The sequence below is a fragment of the Anabrus simplex genome, chromosome 7 (genome assembly GCF_040414725.1).
Source record: "Anabrus simplex isolate iqAnaSimp1 chromosome 7, ASM4041472v1, whole genome shotgun sequence".
In the NCBI taxonomy this organism is placed as follows: Eukaryota; Metazoa; Arthropoda; class Insecta; order Orthoptera; family Tettigoniidae; genus Anabrus; species Anabrus simplex.
Genome location: NC_090271.1, coordinates 111,021,310 through 111,039,886, shown reverse-complemented (window position 1 = coordinate 111,039,886; position 18,577 = coordinate 111,021,310). Strand labels below are relative to the sequence as shown.

General features: G+C 43.5%; 1 protein-coding gene across 1 annotated transcript in view; it reads right to left on the bottom strand.

Annotated features, from left to right (window-relative positions):
- LOC137501520 (juvenile hormone esterase-like) overlaps positions 1-18,577 on the bottom strand; it is a 124,758-nt gene that overhangs the window by 66,677 nt on the left and 39,504 nt on the right. Inside the window, exons 3-5 of the mRNA XM_068228606.1 lie at positions 8,832-8,969; positions 4,200-4,359; positions 3,634-3,819 (exon numbers count right to left, since the gene is read on the bottom strand). Of these exons, the coding sequence (XP_068084707.1) occupies positions 3,634-3,819; positions 4,200-4,359; positions 8,832-8,969 (484 nt within the window). The remainder of the gene's footprint in view (positions 1-3,633; positions 3,820-4,199; positions 4,360-8,831; positions 8,970-18,577) is intronic.

The window sequence follows — 18,577 nt, the reverse complement described above, 5'->3', positions numbered from 1 at the left end:
AATGTTTAAAGAAAGAAGCAGAGAGCTCTGTATGTGCACTGATAAGGGCCTAGCTCAATATGGAAGGTAAACGAAGAAAGACCGCTTACATCGCTCTAGATGACAGACTGGAAAGAGCAGTTAAAAACATATGAAGAAAGCGGTGATATTGTCGCTTGTTTGAAAACAATTTCCCATATCCAAAAACTTTGAAGAGTTGCTATGAAATCCAGCAGTTCATCGTTGATTAGCAAGGGTAAATATGTAAATAGTGTAAATAGAATCACGGGGAAATGTAAATACAGTAAATGTCCATGCTTAAAACTGACGGAGATTAATTTTAGCACAAAGTAATTGACGAAGCCAATAGCTGATTTTAAACACGCCTATATACAAAGATATTGTGTGTAGCCAGTCCAAAGCCTGGATAAAGTGTGATGGGAATCAGTTAGTCGTCCTAAACACAACTGATGGTCACGCACAGTCAGTGTAACACTTTGCCCGTACGTAGTTGGCCTCTCGCTGTGGGTGGCGGTGGTAGGGGCCCCAGGGGGTCTGAACTTGCGAGCGTGGGATGGCGACCACGGCGCCCTTAACTGAGTCCTGGCATTGCTTTCATTTACCCGTGCCAGGCTCCTCACTTTCATCTATCCTATCAGACCTCCCTTGGTCAACTCTTGTTCTTTTCTGACCCGGAAATTATTAGGTTGCGAGGGGTAGGGAGTCTTTCATTTTCACGCCCTACGTGGCCCTTGTCTTTCTCCTTTCCTCTCTGATTAGTGCCTAGTTGTACTTACTCCTAAAACAATAATCACCATCGCCACCACCACCGTACCTGGCCTGCAGAGGTGTCGTCTCATTTGCGGTCAGTCTCATTTGCGGTCACTCAGGTAGAATTCAAAAATAAACTCGTTTTGACGGATGAGACATTGTCCCATTTGTGATCACTCTTATCAGTGGGAATGTGGAATTCCCTACTCAAGGACTGGTACAGGCAGACAGCCTTTTAAATAACTGACGACAGCTGCGTGCTAGGATTCGGATGCTGAAACTCATTAAATTAATTATGTTTACCGCTTGAGTACGATGCGTTAATATCGGAACAAGGAGACTAAATAGGACTTATTTGTACCTTTTATTTAGGGTTAGCAGATGGTTATGGGTGTAATCAAATGATTTTTGAAATGCAGGACAAAAGCAGGGCGTATTAAACCGTTAAATTTCTTCAAATTCAAAATAAATGTTTTGCTGTAACACTCTACTTCCTCGACATTGCGACCCTTTTTGGGTTGTGTCTTGATTGCGGACAAGGCAAAAACCGTCCAGATTCCGAACAACTAAATATACCGTGTCCAGATTGCGAACAAGAGATTAGTGTTGTCGTGGGATACATAAAACAGATACAATTTTCAAAACAGCCTCATATGAAATTTTTGTTCTAGTAGTAGTAACATTAACTGGTACATTGGCATGTTTTAGACAACCCAACAATATTTATAAAAATATTTTTCTTATTGAAAATGTTTAATAATTCAGTTTGGGGTAATCTTACGATTTAGAATATCCTTTTTATTGTATAACATAACTAGAGGGGCATTTGTTTATGGTGGATTAGTGAGAGTTGTATTATTAATAGATTATTATTATTATTATTATTATTATTATTATTATTATTATTATTATTATTATTATTATTACTCCTCCGTGGCTCAGACGGCAGCGTGTCGGCCTCTCACCGCTGGATACCGTGGTTCAAATCACGGTCACTCCATGTGAGATTTGTGCTGGACAAAGCGGAGGCGGGACAGGTTTTTCTCCGGGTACTCCGGTTTTCCCTGTCATCTTTCATTCCAGCAACACTCTCCATTCTCATTTCATAGCATCTATCAGTCATTACTAAATCACTTTGGGAGTGGCGACCTCATCGTAATAATAGCCTATATATGATTCATTCATTACATCCCTGACCCGGTCAATGACTGGAAAACAGGTTGTAGGTTTTCATTATTATTATTATTATTATTATTATTATTATTATTATTATTATTATTATCTTTTTTGCTAGTAGGTCTTATGGTGACGATGGGATAGGAAAGGCCTAGGAGTTGGAAGGAAGCGGTCGTGGCCTTAATTGAATGGGTGAAAACCATAACGGTATAAGTAGCATTTTGGTCATTCAGAGAAAAAGGCATTTAAACACCTTCAACACTCATATAAAGCATGGTATTTGTAGTTATACCACCCATCAATAGAGCGCAGAATATTACCGCTATCACTTGTATCTCTTTGTTGTGAAAGGATACATCCTCCTGGAGTTACATCCTGCCCTTAACTAATTTTTTTTTAAAATGTCACTTATACCGTTATGGTTTTCACCCATTCAATTAAGGTACAGCCCCAGCATTTGTCTGGTGTGAAAATGGGAAACCAAGGAAAACCATCTTCAGGGCTGCCGACAGTGAGGTTCGAACCCTCTACCTCCCGGATATAAGCTCACAGCTGCGTGCCCCTAACCGCACGGCGAACTTGCCAGGTGGAAGTGATTTTCAGATTTTAATTTTATCTTTATTTTGATAGAGCTATCCAAGACTCGCGATTTGAAACCTTTTGTGCCTTTTAGCTCTTTAACTTTCGGCACAATTGAGTAAATTGCTGCATTTCACGTATTTCGTAGTACCCTTTCCGCTAGGAAATGTTTTCAATATTAATAAGTAGTTAGAAGTTGTAAAATCAATCACATTATATTCGTGCGAATAGAACTACGGGGACGGGTTGGGAGAATCCCTGAGTCTAGCCTAATTAGCAGTCTCCCTAGCTGCCTCTGTGGATCCGTGGTAGAGTGTCGTCCTCCGGATCCCAAGATAGCGGGTTCAAACCCGGCAGAGGTAGTCGGATTTTTGAAGGGCGGAAAAAAGTCCATTCGACACTCCATGTCGTACGATGTCGGCATGTAAAAGATCTCTGGTGATACATTTGGTATTTACCCGACAAAATTAATTAAATATCAGCCATAGACGCCCAAGAGAGATCCGGTTTACTCTGTCTGCCATCTAGCGGACCTAGAGTAAAACGGAACGTCGAAATTGACGAGCAGACAGCCAGATGGCGTCAAATCGAAATGTCTGCACACGGTAGCTGAGGCCATACGATTATTATTATTAGCAGTCTCCCTGCTGCATGGACGTTGGAAAATCCCAACAGGTTGCTGATAACTTCAAAGTGATCGCAAATGGGACACGAACTGGTCTTTCTTCGCATTCCTTTTTTCTTCCGAACTGGAAGTGGCCGCAAATGGGACAAATTTTGCTGTGACCGCAAATGGGACTGACCGCAAATGGGACACAACCCCTGCAGAACACTGCTGGAATTCAATAGTAGATAGAGGTGGTGGGGAAAACCCTCAGGAATACTCTGATGAGAACGGCCCCTTCTGGGGACGATTTCCAAGGTGAACAGCCGGACCGGACTGGGAGCGATTGTCGCACATTTTACGCTGGGAGCGAGTGACACTGGGGGCGATTGACAGGACACCAATTATTTTATACATGTAGAGAAAACGGAAAGATCTGTCGGGCCTAGGATGAATTTGAACTCACTGCATTACATAATATTGTAGGCCTATAATACTTTTACTCCTGATTAACTTTAAGTTACCTTTAGACATGGGAGACAGCATATGGAAATGAACTGAACCTGCTCCCGCACTCTCGCCGAAGATAGTGACATTGTTAGGATCTCCGCCGAACTTGGAAATATTCTTCTGTACCCAGCGCAGTGCTGCCACCTGATCCTTAAGACCAACATTACCTGGAGCTGCAGGATCATTCAAGCAAAGGAAACCTGAAACACAAACGTTACATCATAAATTCTCTGACTAGGAACTCTGCTGGACCTCCCTACTACAATCTTCATGAAACTTCCAGAGGTGGACGAGCGGACAAGCATGCAACATTTGTAATGTTATTTTTCAACTGTGAAATTACCAGAGTTTTGCCCCACTGAAGCAGCAGCCTTTTCGGATGGATTACCACGTCACTCCTAATAGGCCTGTTATGTTGAAGGCGAAGTTTCTCCGTATTATACGTTTTTCTCATATTCGCCTTTCTGTTTTCCAATGAGCTAAGTTGCTTTTCCTACTTACTCGGCACTATGCGTCGAATAAATCTAATTTCACGGCTGGATGCACTACATTGCCAGTAAATAATAAGTTATGTACTCACCTAATATTCCAAGGCGGTAGTTGAAAGTGACAACTATGACCCCTTCATCCACCAAATAGTCCGGTCCCTGGATATCAGCGTTGCCGGATCCAAACACAAATCCTCCGCCGTGAATCCACACCATGACTGGGAGAGGTCTCTCTGAACCACTCCCCGGTAGCTGTGAGCATACGACAAACAGGATTGTTTACTTGATAATTAATAATAATATATTATGTTCCTCCTTATGAAATTGCCAAGTAAACAGCATTTTAATTCCAGCTAAAGTGTTTAGGATTTCTGAAATTAAAAATTAGCCTTGTGGTTCGGCTTTCATACAAAAATGGACGTCGTCATGATATAAACAGGCATATAAAACCGTAGGCCTGTTTACTCATCTGTGGAGCTACAATAGAAATGTTTAAACTAATATATACAACAACTGCATGGTATACATATACGCTATCTAGCAAAGTCAAAGTGGAAGGTAAGGGCTTGCACCATTGTTAACCTCGGCACGTGATGGGTGCTCATTTTTGGTGTAGGCTGAGTGAACCTCAGGGCCATATGCACCTCCGGAAGTGGAAATCTCGTTTCTTAAATTTTACGACTTCCTGACGGGGATTCGAACCTACGTCCTTCCGGGCGAACCGAGCACGCCTTTACCGCCTCGGCCAGGCATCCCTTACTTATACGCTATCTACCAATCGTAATTAAGTACGAGTCTAAAACTGCAGCCAGTCTGTAAGTCATGCTCTCGACTACGTTGTCAGGACATCCATTGGAATGTACCACCATTCCTCTTGCAACATCTCAGACAATTGACGAAGGGAAATAGTTCTCGAAATCAACGTTCAACCTAGTAGGTCGCGTTGAAGAGATTTTAAGTACACAACAAAAATGGCCAAACGTACACGAGTAGGATCCCAACCCACATCCTCCCAATTTCGTGTCGGTTGCTCTACGAATTGAGCTATGGTGACCTAGGTCATACTGTATTTGTTCTGTTGGAAAGGATCTAAGTTACAAGTTGTGGATTCGGATCCCACTGATGTCCGGTTGGCCATTTTTGTTCTGTAGGCCCTTAATATCTCTTCGCCACTGTGGTGTAGTGGTTGGCGTCATTAGCTGCCAGCCCCTGAGGGCCGGGTTCGATTCCCGGCTTTGCCACGAAATTTGAAAAGTGTTGCGAGGGGTGAAACAGGGTCCACTCAGCATTGGGAGGCCAACTGAGTAGAGGGGGTTCGATTCCTACCTCAGCCATCCTCGAAGTGGTTTTCCGTGGTTTCCCACTTCTCCTCCAGGCAAGTGCCAGGATGGTACCTAATTTAAGGCCACGGCCACTTCCTTCCCTCTTCCCCTTCCAATCTTCCCATTCCCCCACATAGCCCCTGTTCAGAACAGCAGGCGAGGCAGCCTGGGCTAGGTACTGGTCCTCCTTCCCAGGTGTATACTATGACCCGAAGTCTCACGCTCCAGGACACTGCCTTTGAGGCGGTAGAAGTGGGATCCGTCGCTGAGTGGGTAAACAGATTAAGAAAGAAAGAAAGAAAGAAAGAAAGAAAGAAAGAAAGACTTAACCAGTAGATGAGCTCTCCAGAGATGGGAACTATTTCAATGAATACTGAATTTTCACGACTGCATTGTAATCAAAATCAACTTTCAACCTATTGGGTTATGTTCCGTTGAAGAGATGTTAAATCTTTCAATGGTAGTGCGATAGGGACCCAATGCAGGCCAAACTAATCGGTGACATTGTTCTCTGCATACCACTTTATAGCGGCCACCGTATGATAGCACGTTGCATGGTCCCGGAAGTAACAGGGATCCGTTTCGTAAAAACGCCGCAAGGTAGAGCGGATCACATAGTCGACCGAAAAGGTTAGCTTAGTGCGTTGAAGAACGGCCAGCTATGTTTGCTAGCTACGCACTCGGAAGAAGGGTGCGTTTTTCGAATACCCCGTCAGCCACCTTCGAAAATTGTTTTCCGTGGTGTACTTTTTTAACTCCACGCGAATACCGGGATGGTAACTTTCTCAAGCCCATCGACTCTTCGTTCCCATTCCTAGCCCGTACAATTACACTGACTGACAGAGCAAATGCAACACCAAGAAGGAGTGGTCAGAACTTTATGCCAATTGCAGGGTAGACTGCTGTCACTGAGGTATGCTCATGATGTGAAATGCGCCGCTGTGCTGCGCACGTAGAGAACGATAAATGGGACACGGCGTTGGCGAATGGCCCACTTCGTACCGTGATTTCTCAGCCGACAGTCATTGTAGAACGTGTTGTCGTGTCCCACAGGACACGTGTATAGCTAAGAATGCCAGGCCGCCGTCAACGGAGGCATTTCCAGCAGACAGACGACTTTACGAGGGGTATGGTGATCGGGCTGAGAAGGGCAGGTTGGTCGCTTCGTCAAATCGCAGCCGATACCCATAGGGATGTGTCCACGGTGCAGCGCCTGTGGCGAAGATGGTTGGCGCAGGGACATGTGGCACGTGCGAGGGGTCCAGGCGCAGCCCGAGTGACGTCAGCACGCGAGGATCGGCGCATCCGCCGCCAAGCGGTGGCAGCCCCGCACGCCACGTCAACCGCCATTCTTCAGCATGTGCAAGACACCCTGGCTGTTCCAATATCGACCAGAACAATTTCCCGTCGATTGGTTGAAGGAGGCCTGCACTCCCGGCGTCCGCTCAGAAGACTACCATTAACTCCACAGCATAGACGTGCACGCCTGGCATGGTGCCGGGCTAGAGCGACTTGGATGAGGGAATGGCGGAACGTCGTGTTCTCCGATGAGTCACGCTTCTGTTCTGTCAGTGATAGTCACCGCAGACGCGTGTGGCGTCGGCGTGGAGAAAGGTCAAATCCGGCCGTAACTGTGGAGCGCCCTACCGTTAGACAACGCGGCATCATGGTTTGGGGCGCTATTGCGTATGATTCCACGTCACCTCTAGTGCGTATTCAAGGCACGTTAAATGCCCACCGCTACGTGCAGCATGTGCTGCGGCCGGTGGCACTCCCGTACCTTCAGGGGCTGCCCAATGATCTGTTCCAGCAGGATAATGCCCGCCCACACACTGCTCGCATCTCCCAACAGGCTCTACGAGGTGTACAGATGCTTCCGTGGCCAGCGTACTCTCCGGATCTCTCACCAATCGAACACGTGTGGGATCTCATTGGACGCCGTTTGCAAACTCTGCCCCAGCCTCGTACGGACGACCAACAGTGGCAAATGGTTGACAGAGAATGGAGAACCATCCCTCAGGACACCACCCGCACTATTATTAACTGTGTAGCTCGACGTGTTTCTGCGTGAATCGCCGCTCGCGGTGGTCCTACATCCTACTGAGTCGATGCCGTGCGCATTATGTAACCTGCATATCGGTTTGAAATAAACATCAATTATTCGTCCGTGCCGTCTCTGTTTTTTCCCCAACTTTCATCCCTTTCGAACCACTCCTCCTTGGTGTTGCATTTGCTCTGTCAGTCAGTGTATATCAACACCCACAGACAACACCCTTATACAACAGTACATGTAGTTCGCCCTGATGGGGTGAAGTGAGGAAATCAGCTACATATTTGGTGACTCGAACATATCCTCGGACATTCCCGACACTAAAAGGCAAGTGCTAAAAAATATCAGTCTAAAATTTTACAGTACGACTACAAGTCAGTGCTACCACGAATAACTATCAGGAAACCCTCTATATCTGCACGCTACCTTGTAACGGTTCAACTCATTTACAAATATTCCTCACCATTAAGTATTGCTATTGGTGGCCATGAGCGCTAAGGCGTGAAGTCTATGTGGCCTGACACGGCGGTTAGCCAGTTCGAGTCCCGTTGGACGAAAACAATGTCATCATCAGAATGTGCGGCCTAGATTAAATTTCAAACCTCTCCGCCGTGCTCATATGGAGTGAGGACATACTACGCTGTTGGTGATTCATCCGTCGGATGGTGACGTAAAGCCTTAAGCAGACCCCTTGGTGCTATTCGTCAGGAGCAGGCTATGTGCTGGCACAAGGCTTCATCCTCTCCCTTCCTACCATCACATGTCACGTCATTAATTCCTCTGATGAGGTTGACGTCAGAAAGGGCATCCGGTCGAAAAACTCGCTACGAAGATATTTCTTTTCATACCCGAGCCCGCAGAAACGGGTCAAGGACCGAGTGAATTCACCGTGCGGTTAGGAGCGCACAGATGCGAGCTTGCATTCGGGAGATATTGGGTTCAAACTCCCCGCTGTCGGCAGCCTTGAAGATGGTTTTCCGTGGTTTCCCATTTTCAGACCAAGCAAATTCTGGGGCTGTACCTTAATTAAGGCCTTCCCACTACTAACCCTTTCTTGTCCCATCGTCGCCATAAGACCTATAGATGTCGGTGCGACATAAAGCCGACATCGCACTAATATATATATGACTACAAAGGGGTTAGGACTGGGAAGGTAGCAACCATGGCAAAATCTGTTGACACGAAGCCTGTGTATTTCAAGACGCCAAGTTGGGCTGAAAACGGCAGAACTCAGACATGGAAGCCGGTCAGTGTTATGGACTATACAAGTGAAATCTCTGAATAGTTGTATCAGTACTCACATTGTACAAAGTTACTGGACTTGCGTAGAAAAGTGATCAGATTTAACTTACCATTGGTGAATAGACATTGAGATAAAGACAGTCTTCTACGCCTTCGTATCGCTTCAGGTGGGCATTGAATTGTGTACAGGTTCCAGCATGTTTTAAAGCATCTCGAACTCCGATCCACGGCTCGGGAGGTTCTGCTTCCTGTAAGAAGTTGAAGTACGTAATTAGAATATCCCTCATTTAAACATGTTATTACACTGAGTGCCCAAAAATCACGGAAAGGGTTATCCCATTAAAAAATGTGCCATGCATGTACCCTGGACATTGCGGCCAGTTGCGGCGTAGCTGAGCAGTCTGTCACAGACACCAGTGTCGTGAAGATGGCAACACGTCACGAGTTAATCGACTTTGAACGTGGGATGATCATCGGCGCACGGCGCATGGGTCATATCATTGGAGTACGCTAATTCGGGTTTCAGAGGTCAACTGTGTCGAGGGTGGATCTTCAATATCGCCGCGAGAATGTTACCACCCGCGTAAACCGCCACACGGGAAGACCGCAGGTGTTTAATGAATGGATACCACGTCACCTCTGCAGAACCATACTGGGCACTCGACGGACTACTGTCAGTCAGATCACAACCCAGTTGATTGTTGAAAGTCAGGAACCCAGTTCTACCAGGACTGTAAAGTGGCAACTGCACCAGCCGACAACCAACTCGTGTCCCTTTGCTGACACCTCGACGCAGAGCTCAATGACGTGCATGGACTCGAGAACATCGGCAATAGTCCATGGAACAGTGGTGGCGTGTGATATGGTCCGATGAATCTCGGTTCCAGTTGTATCGAGCTGATGGACGCTTGAGCCTGTGGCGTATGCTTCATGAAGTTGTGGATCCTACGTATCAACAAGGTTGTGTTCAGGTGGGAGGTGGCTCAGTTCTGGTATGGGAGGCGTTCTCGTGGTCGCAATTAGACCCCATTGTTCGGCTACAGGAAGCGCTGACAGGTGCATGTTACTGTATATAGACATCTTTCAGATCATATACATCCCTTTCTGGCCCTAGAGTACCCTGCTAGAGATGCCATGTCTCAACAGTACAATGCGCCATGTCACCACTCTGTGGTGGCACGCAGGTGTTTGTAGGAGCACTCCAGTCAATTTACGACAATGGATTGGCCCTCTAGATCTCCCGATCTTAATCCATTCGAGCATTTATGGGATGCTGTCGATACTGTGTACGCTCCATGAACCACGCACCAAATACACAAGACCAATTGAGGGTAGCAGTGCAAGATGCTCGGGTCCAGATCCATCCAGAACGATTCCAACACCTTGTAGAGTCGATGCTTCGTCGTATTGCTGCCGTTTTTATGGTTCGCGGAGGAGCAACTCGTTATTAACATCACATTCAGTATCTTCCTATGATTTTTGGCCACTCAGTGTATGAAAGAATGTAAAATTTGCACTTATAAAACAAATAACACAGAACTTTGTAAGATCATTATTGCTGCTAATTTATTTACGTACGAAAATAAACTAATACTACATAAACCCACAGAATCTGAGTGCAAGTAGCAATAATTGAGACTCAGAACAGTTTTCATGAAACTTAGGATTCAATCCCACACAAAATATATTTCCAAATACATTATTGGTATACGTACTATTCTACATACCTGATAATATTCTAATAGCGTTACACATAAAATAATATAATATATTAAAAGGGAGCCAACCGAGATTCTAGGTCAAAATGTGGGGTGGGGAAATGAACGAACTTACACATTGCTCTATTTAAATCAGCTGGTTTTCTTGAAAGCTTTTGAAGTTGATGCTGTAAATATGACATAGCTTTAAAATCTCTGGCTTTACAGGAACGAGTACTGTCTCACTTTACAACTAATTTCCCGACATTTATATGTTTTCGAATAAAAGGCGCAATTTCTCTGGAAGTATTAGTTCCTGTAATAAGAAATTTACAGCATGAGCCCGTAATATTTCTACATTATTCAGAATTTTAAAAACTGGATGGACTGTATCAGAGACACACGAGATCGTACCCGGGCGGTTAGGGGTTACACCCTCCACCTCCACCGGCCCCGAAATGAACTTGACGAATTTAATCGCCACATATGAATTTTAGAAAATTCAACTCATGATAAAAACTATTGCAAAATCAAGAATTCGGAAAATAAGAAATGAACTTAAGCTCTAAAAATAGTCCGTCATTAAATGTTTCTCTATGAATATAGTTAACAAATTTACTGAAAACATAAATAAAAATTTTAATTTTGGTGAGATATGTTTACTTTTATATTTTAACAGTAATTCAATTATTATTCCTGTCGAAAATGTTTTGTTTGGGACTTTTATTAGCATTGAATAAATGAAAAACTGAAAACATATTGTCCAGAATTGGTTTTTCCCTCAGTTAGGGACCACACCTCTACCGCCTCAAGTGCAGTATCCTCGATAGTGAGACATTTGATCAGGGATAAAACTGGAGAGGTATCCTCACCTGCTATGCTGAACAGGGGCCTTTAGGGCTATGGGAAGATTGGAAGGGATAGTCAAGGAAGAGGGAAGGAAACGGCCCTGGCCTTAAGCTAGATATCATCCCGGCATATGCCCTGAGGAGTGGGAAACCACGGAAAACCCCTTCGAGAGTGGCTGAGGTGGAAATCGAACCCCCTCTACTCAGTCGACCTCCCAAGGCTGAATGGACGCCGTTCTATTCCTCGTAACACTTTCCAAATTTCGTGGCAGAGCCAGGAAACGAACCCTGGCCTTCGGGATGAATGTGGGGAAGGGGCTAGTCACACTAACCAGTACACCACAAAGGCGGACAACTGAAAACATAAATTAGGCTATATTGTGATGATGATGATGAGGATGATGATGCTTGTTGTTTTAAGGGGCCCAACATCGAAAGTCATCGGCCCAGGCTATATTTTCTTAATAGGCCGTCTACGAAAAAAATACCCGCACCAGGCCCCACCGGAAGCCATACGCCATTATTATTATTATTATTATTATTATTATTATTATTATTATTATTATTATTATTATTATTATTATTAGCCTGTAGGACCTGGATAGTTATTCCGAATTAATCTGTGCGGACTGTAGCTGCATTTGTTGATCGAAATGCATCTGCGTCACAGCGTGTATGGTTTCAGTGATCAAGTGAAGTTGCATATGCTCGGAGTCCTGGGACAGCTCCAATTCGACGACAGCAATAAGGCAGAATTGTCGCATTATTCGCATATACCGGCTAGACCCCCGAAGACACAGCAGGGGAAATTCGTGCTACTGTGATACGACACGTCACGCAATTGAGAAGATTTTAACACTTCATTGAGTGAAACGTGCCATTCGATATTTCTTTTGTTTCAGCGTTCATGTCTTCGCTTTTCTCTTTCTTTCTTTCTGAATCTGCTTACCCTCCAGGATTGGTTTTTCTCTCGGACTCAGCGAGGGATCCCACCTCTACCGCCTCAAGGGCAGTGTCCTGGAGCGTGAGACATTGGGTCGAGAGATACAACTGGGAAAGATGACCAGTACCTCTTCCAGGCGGCCTCACCTGCTATGCTGAAAAGGGGCCGTGCGGGGGGATGGGAAGATTGGAATGGATAGACAAGGAAGAAGGAAGCGGCCGGAGGTACTATCCCGGCATTTGCCTGGAGGAGAAGTGGGAAACCACGGAAAATCACTTCCAGGATGGCTGAGGTGGGAATCGAACCCATCTCTACTCAGTTGACCTCCCGAGGCTGAGTGGACCCCGTTCCAGCCCTCGTACTGAGCCGTATCCTACCGGCCCATAATAATAATTGGAATATTATTTGACCAAATATGTGAAATATTATTCATAAAAGTTACAGTTTAACATGTGAAAGCATCGTATCCTAAGATAGTTGATACCGGATGTTGAGCAAGACAGTGGTTCGCTGGATATTGTTTCATATTTCCATATGACCGTGAGAAAAGATAGCGTACCCAAGCGTTGGCAAGGATCGACACGTGTATTAGATGCTGACCAAGCAAGATATTTCAGCCAATGGGAACTTAGGGATTAGGCAAACCTGGAGGCTACACCGCGCCAAATATTAATTCCAGGATGACCAACGTGCTCTGTGGATAAAGTCAGTTTCTGTAAGAGATCGGTTTTCCACAGTTTCTGAAGTCAGATATATTTGGAAATGTATTATAGAAATTGGTGGAAGAGATTTGCTAGTGTTTGAGCTATGTTTTGTAAATATATCACAATAAGTATTATGTCATCATACATGATGAACTCTCTGATTGGTGGTTGGTTCAGACACCCGGGAACCCCAACATTATTGGCGTCACCGAAGCCTCCTCAGTAACCCTAGCTCTGGAGAGCGTCATTCCGTAGTTGAAATTTGAGCAGTACGGATGTACCAACTCCGTCTTTCGGTAGTAAAAATTTGAGCGGTACGGATGTACCAACTCTATATCTCCGTGGTAAAGATTTGCACAGTGCGGATGCATTAACTTTGTGGCTGGTGATCGTGATTAACGTGGTATCATTCCTGTAATAGTAACTGGTTATCATTGATACTGTAAATTGTGCAGTCGCAATATTTACTGTACTTGAGTAAATGAAATAGTACAATTTTGGCAGAGTTTACTGTCAATTGATAAAGACGGTGTAGTGACCGCTAAGTAACAAGTGTAGTGGAAACGTGCTATTGTTTCACTATTTCGCGACGGGCGCGTATTCGCGTGGAACTTCCGTACCGATCCGTGGGCTGTTTTTTTAAACTGTGTTTTTACCCTTTAAGTGAAGTGTGTTATATATATGTGAATCAGTGTGTTAGCTGATCTGATAAAAGAAAGGGTATTGCGGCTCGCAGCATTAAGCAGCGAAGAGATTATCAATAATAGTCTTCTGTGTTCCAGTGAATTATTTTCCAGCAATATGATGGATACGCCTGTAGAGGAAGGAAGTGCATTCCCACATGTTAATGCTGTGATTAACATGGAGTAGACCCATAAAGCAGTGGGGATGTAAGCTGCTATCCTGGTTTCCCGAGAGTCATGTAAAGTAAGACGCATGTATTATTTACGGCATGATATGTAAGTTGTGTTAAGGTACTAGGGCAGTGTAGATAGAATTTTAATTTTCATTTAAAGTAAGCCTGACGGCATGTGTTTGTTTAAATTTGTTTCTATGATAGATTGGGATACGAGAATTATGCATGTTTATTTTATTTTCATTTTGCTTTATGAGTAGATGTTTGGGAAAATGAGGGATTGACAGGATCAGTTATTGTTGTAAATATAGTATTTAGCGTAGGATATTCCGAGTTTTCCTTAAATATATGCTAGAAGGGCTAGATCGACAGGTTCATTTTTATATTACGTCAAACACGTATCAATTCATTTTATTTTGGTTATTCAGAGAGACAGGTATAGCTATTTTGCATGATGCATGGTTTTACAGAAGCTGCCAGAAGGAGCTGCAGAACGTCGTTGTTAAATTAAGATCTTTGAAGTTAAGTTGGATTCTGTTTGCCTGGTGGTCTGCCAAGGACTCGAACTGCGTCTCGTTATGTGGAAAGGCCAGTGGGATTCATGAGGAATAATGAGATAATAATTGCATGCTGAATTATAATGTATTGGTGCAGGCTGATGGTATGCCTGACAAGATAAAGAGTATTGTGCAGATGTGTGTGCCTGCCTAGTGTCTTCTGAGTGTTTATTGTGATCAGAATGGACAGTGTTAATTCCAGACTATTGAGTCTGATGTTGTTAAATGGCCCAAGCATGCCAAGAAGGAATAAATATACGTGAGTTTCCGTGTAGCTGATGATGGGCGTTATCTCATGGCAAGCTGATTCCTGGCCTGTGTTATCGGTATATGTGAAAGAGACAGTATTTCCTTGTGGCGGCCTCGGGAGACAAAATCCAATCTTTAGCATAGTGGAGTTCAACATTTCTTTTACAGCTCGTAATCTACCCGGAAGTACATGACGGATGACCGCGCTGTTGAGCGCTCAAACGCAGCAGAAGGAGGCAATGTTGCCCATTGCTTTCTTCATGATATCAAGGATTATTTATATGTTTTTCCCTTACAGGATGGTTTTACATTATTATTTGTGACTGTATACCTTGTCTCGTTGTTTTTAAAGGGAACAGCCCGAGTGCTGAAGTATTGTTGACCGGGCGAGTTGGCCGTGCGCGTAGAGGCGCGCGGCTGTGAGCTTGCATCCGGGAGATAGTAGGCAGCCCTGAAGATGGTTTTCCGTGGTTTCCCATTTTCACACCAGGCAAATGCTGGGGCTGTACCTTAATTAAGGCCACGGCCGCTTCCTTCCAACTCCTAGGCCTTTCCCATCCCATCGTCGCCATAAGACCTATCTGTGTCGGTGCGACGTAAAGCCCCTAGCAAAAAAAGAAGTATTGTTGGTTTCTCTAGTTCTGTCTAGATCTTTTGTAGTGAACCGGGATTCACATTAGAAGCAGTGTAGCATTTAAGACTTTATTCGATATCCGATGTATATATATGTTTAGTTTGATTATTTGAATTGCTGTAAATATAGTGTAGGATTTGCCCCTAGTATTTTGCATACCTTACATAGCGTCCGGTGCGTCTTAATTATTTTTCTTTCCGTCGTAATTTTTCTTATAATGTAACTTTTATTTTACGGAAATAGTTTGACGACTCTCGGGAGTAACTTAACTTTGAAACCGTTTCGTTGGGATGCGATAGTGTGAAACTCCATACGGAAATACCACATGGCAGTGTTTGCGTACACTTGTTGCCATATAACATAAACATTGGACTATAAGAAAAAATTCAGTCTTGATTTTTATAAATGTTCATTGTTGAACTTGCTTTTTTTAAATGTCAAATTTGTACAATCATTCAATTAACGTTTCTGATTTCAACTTATTTCTATACTTTGAGTTTATTTTTTTACAAATTATTATTTTTGTTGATTCAATTTATTTTCGTGTGATTTGATCGGGGATATTTGTTAATAAATCCATCTTACCCCCTATGATTGTTTCTCATTCGTGTTATACCTCCATTTCCTGTTATTGATTGCTATTTAGAGTAGAACTTCGACTTTTTATCCTGACCCAATCGACAACGAACCCACACTCTGCCCAACCCTGAGTTAGTCGGATGTTCATACAGGAATGGAGGCATCGTCCTAGAGGGTATTTACCCCTGGGTACGGTACATATATATGTGGCGCCGCACCTAAGGGCAAATAGACACTTTGGTGTATGTTCGTATCCCGCTGGGAGTATTTTTGTGTTACCCAAAGATGTCTAGGTTGTTCTTACAAACTTGGGCAGGTCAAATTGAGATTTACGAGAGTGAATGTGATTTGACAAGCTATTCCGAAGGCTAGATAGGATTAGGATCATGGTTCGAAAGCTGGAAGAGACCGATAATTGGTATCCAGATAATGATTAAATTTAAGAAAGGTAGATAGGTAATTTCGAACCATAGGCGCAACTTAGGAATCTGGCAACCTAACGTTCAGACAACTTGAGTCTGGAGTCCCATGTTCAGTGCTACGAATGATAGTAGGCGTACATGAAAGGGCAAGATTTCATCGGAAATCGTGTGTTTAGAAAATAGAGTAAAATCTAAATGCATTACGTTAGGAACATCGGCAAAAAGTTTGTTTTAAATTATGTTAGGAAGAATGAGAAACATATGGCCGATAAATAAGGCGTGTCGTAGTAATAAAGGAACTCTATTTGAGTCAGAGAACTATAAAAAGATTTCTCTAATGAGGTAGAGTGGTCGATGTCGTGTCCTTCAGACATGTGTTGATCTTGACATAGCCTGGAATTTGTGTGCAGATCAAATTTCAATTGCCAGTAACGATAATTTTATTTGATTTAGAGTAAGGCTAGGAACTTAAGATCGCCTCAGTCTTAAGAAAATGGTGATGATATTTGCAATGAATGGCGATGATTTAAGACTGGTAAACCTATGCTGGAATATTAGTCTGGAGTCGGAGGTATTTATCGTAAATATGGTCCAGTACTGTTGTCTAGTACTTAGATTAGAGCCCAAAAGACAGGAAAATTAATAATGTTTGGATTAAAAGAATTTGGGGCCACAATATTCGTAATTTCTTTTTAAAGTTATGATAACGCGTTTGTTTGTTATGCGCGGCAGAATATAAATATCCCAAATCATAGGAAGCTTCTATATGGCGAATTTTGAGGCCATGTTTTCTTGGTATATGATTACGTAAATCATAAAAGCTTCTCAGTAGAATAAATGGTTTTCGTATGGAGTACACAAGATACGGTATAGGATACTAGGTAGTGGCGAGCATCCCTGCGTTTTCTCGAATACGTATTTGGTATGGCGATGACGATAGAGGAGTTGTTGGCGGAGATGGACAGAAGGGAACAGGAGCGTATGAATGAACTTTCGAGTAACTTGGAGGAGCAATTTAAACAAGCGGCGGATAGGTCAATGGAAGAAACTAGGGAACAATTTAAACAAGCTGCAGATAGGACTGATGAACAGTTTAAACAAGCTGCAGATAGGACTGACGAACAGTTAAAACAGGCTGCGGAAAAAAGCGAAGAACAGTCCAGAAAGACTAGACAGTTCTTAACACAGGCGGCGGAGAAAACTGAGGAGCAACTTAAGGTGGCGACCAATGAGTTACAGGGGAAAATTGACTTCGTTCGTACATGCTGTCTAGAAGGCATGGGAAAATTAGAGAAACAGCTAGAAACAGTAGAATTTAAAACACAGACGCAAATTGAAAAGATTTCAGATTCTGTTGAGGAAATCGCCGATCGGGTGACAGAACACATGACTAGCACAGATAAGCGGCTGGGAGACTTATCGTACACATTAGAAGAAGCTACAGCAGAGATTACACTCCAGCGAGGCGTGATTGATAAGTTACGGATTGACACGGAGACGAGGTTGGAAGAGTTCACCGTGGACATCAGTAAACAAATTACTGAAGCTCAGCAGAAAACGGAAGACAAAATTGATTTGAAACTTAAGATGAAGCAAAAGGAGACTGAGGAAAGAATGAAGGAAATAGAAACTCAGATTCGATTGGAAATGAAGGAGGACATCACGGAGACAGGCAAGGAAGTCAAGGACATGATAATGGCTGATCGGGAAAGGAACAAGGAAGATCTACAGGTACTTGGTTCGAGTCTGGAGATGTGGACAGAAGTTTCACAGAAAAATCACGTGAAGATAGAGGTTGTTGAGAAGGAAATCGCCTATATGAAGGATAAATTAGAATTGTTGGATTTACGTACGGACAAAGAACTTAGTAAATTAAAATGTACAGTTCAACAAACTATTATAGAGAAGGCACCAAGTCAAGTTAGCGATAACGTTGCGTTGAGCGATCTTTTACAGTTACCGCGTCAGGGGGTCTACTGTTCAACTCCGAATGAAGCACATAATGTTCCTATTTACAATATCCTGAGGAGCAATGAAGAAAAACCACGGAAGTTTACAGGAAATGATGAGAGAACACCTAAAGATTTCTTGCGTGATATTGATGACTTCTTAGCAGATTACAAGGTACCACCAGAGCGTAAATTGAGGACAGTAGAAAGATTTCTAGGCGATACCGTGGCTGAATGGGCGAATGCTTTCCGTTATACATTTACTACATATGAGGAGTTTAAGGATGCATTTCTTAAAAATTTCTGGGACGTATCTACGCAGCAATCACTGAGGATGGAATTGTATTCACGTAGATATCCGGCTACGACGCCAACGAAATATTCTCCTTTTTTCATTTCTCAGATGCTCAAGTTTCGT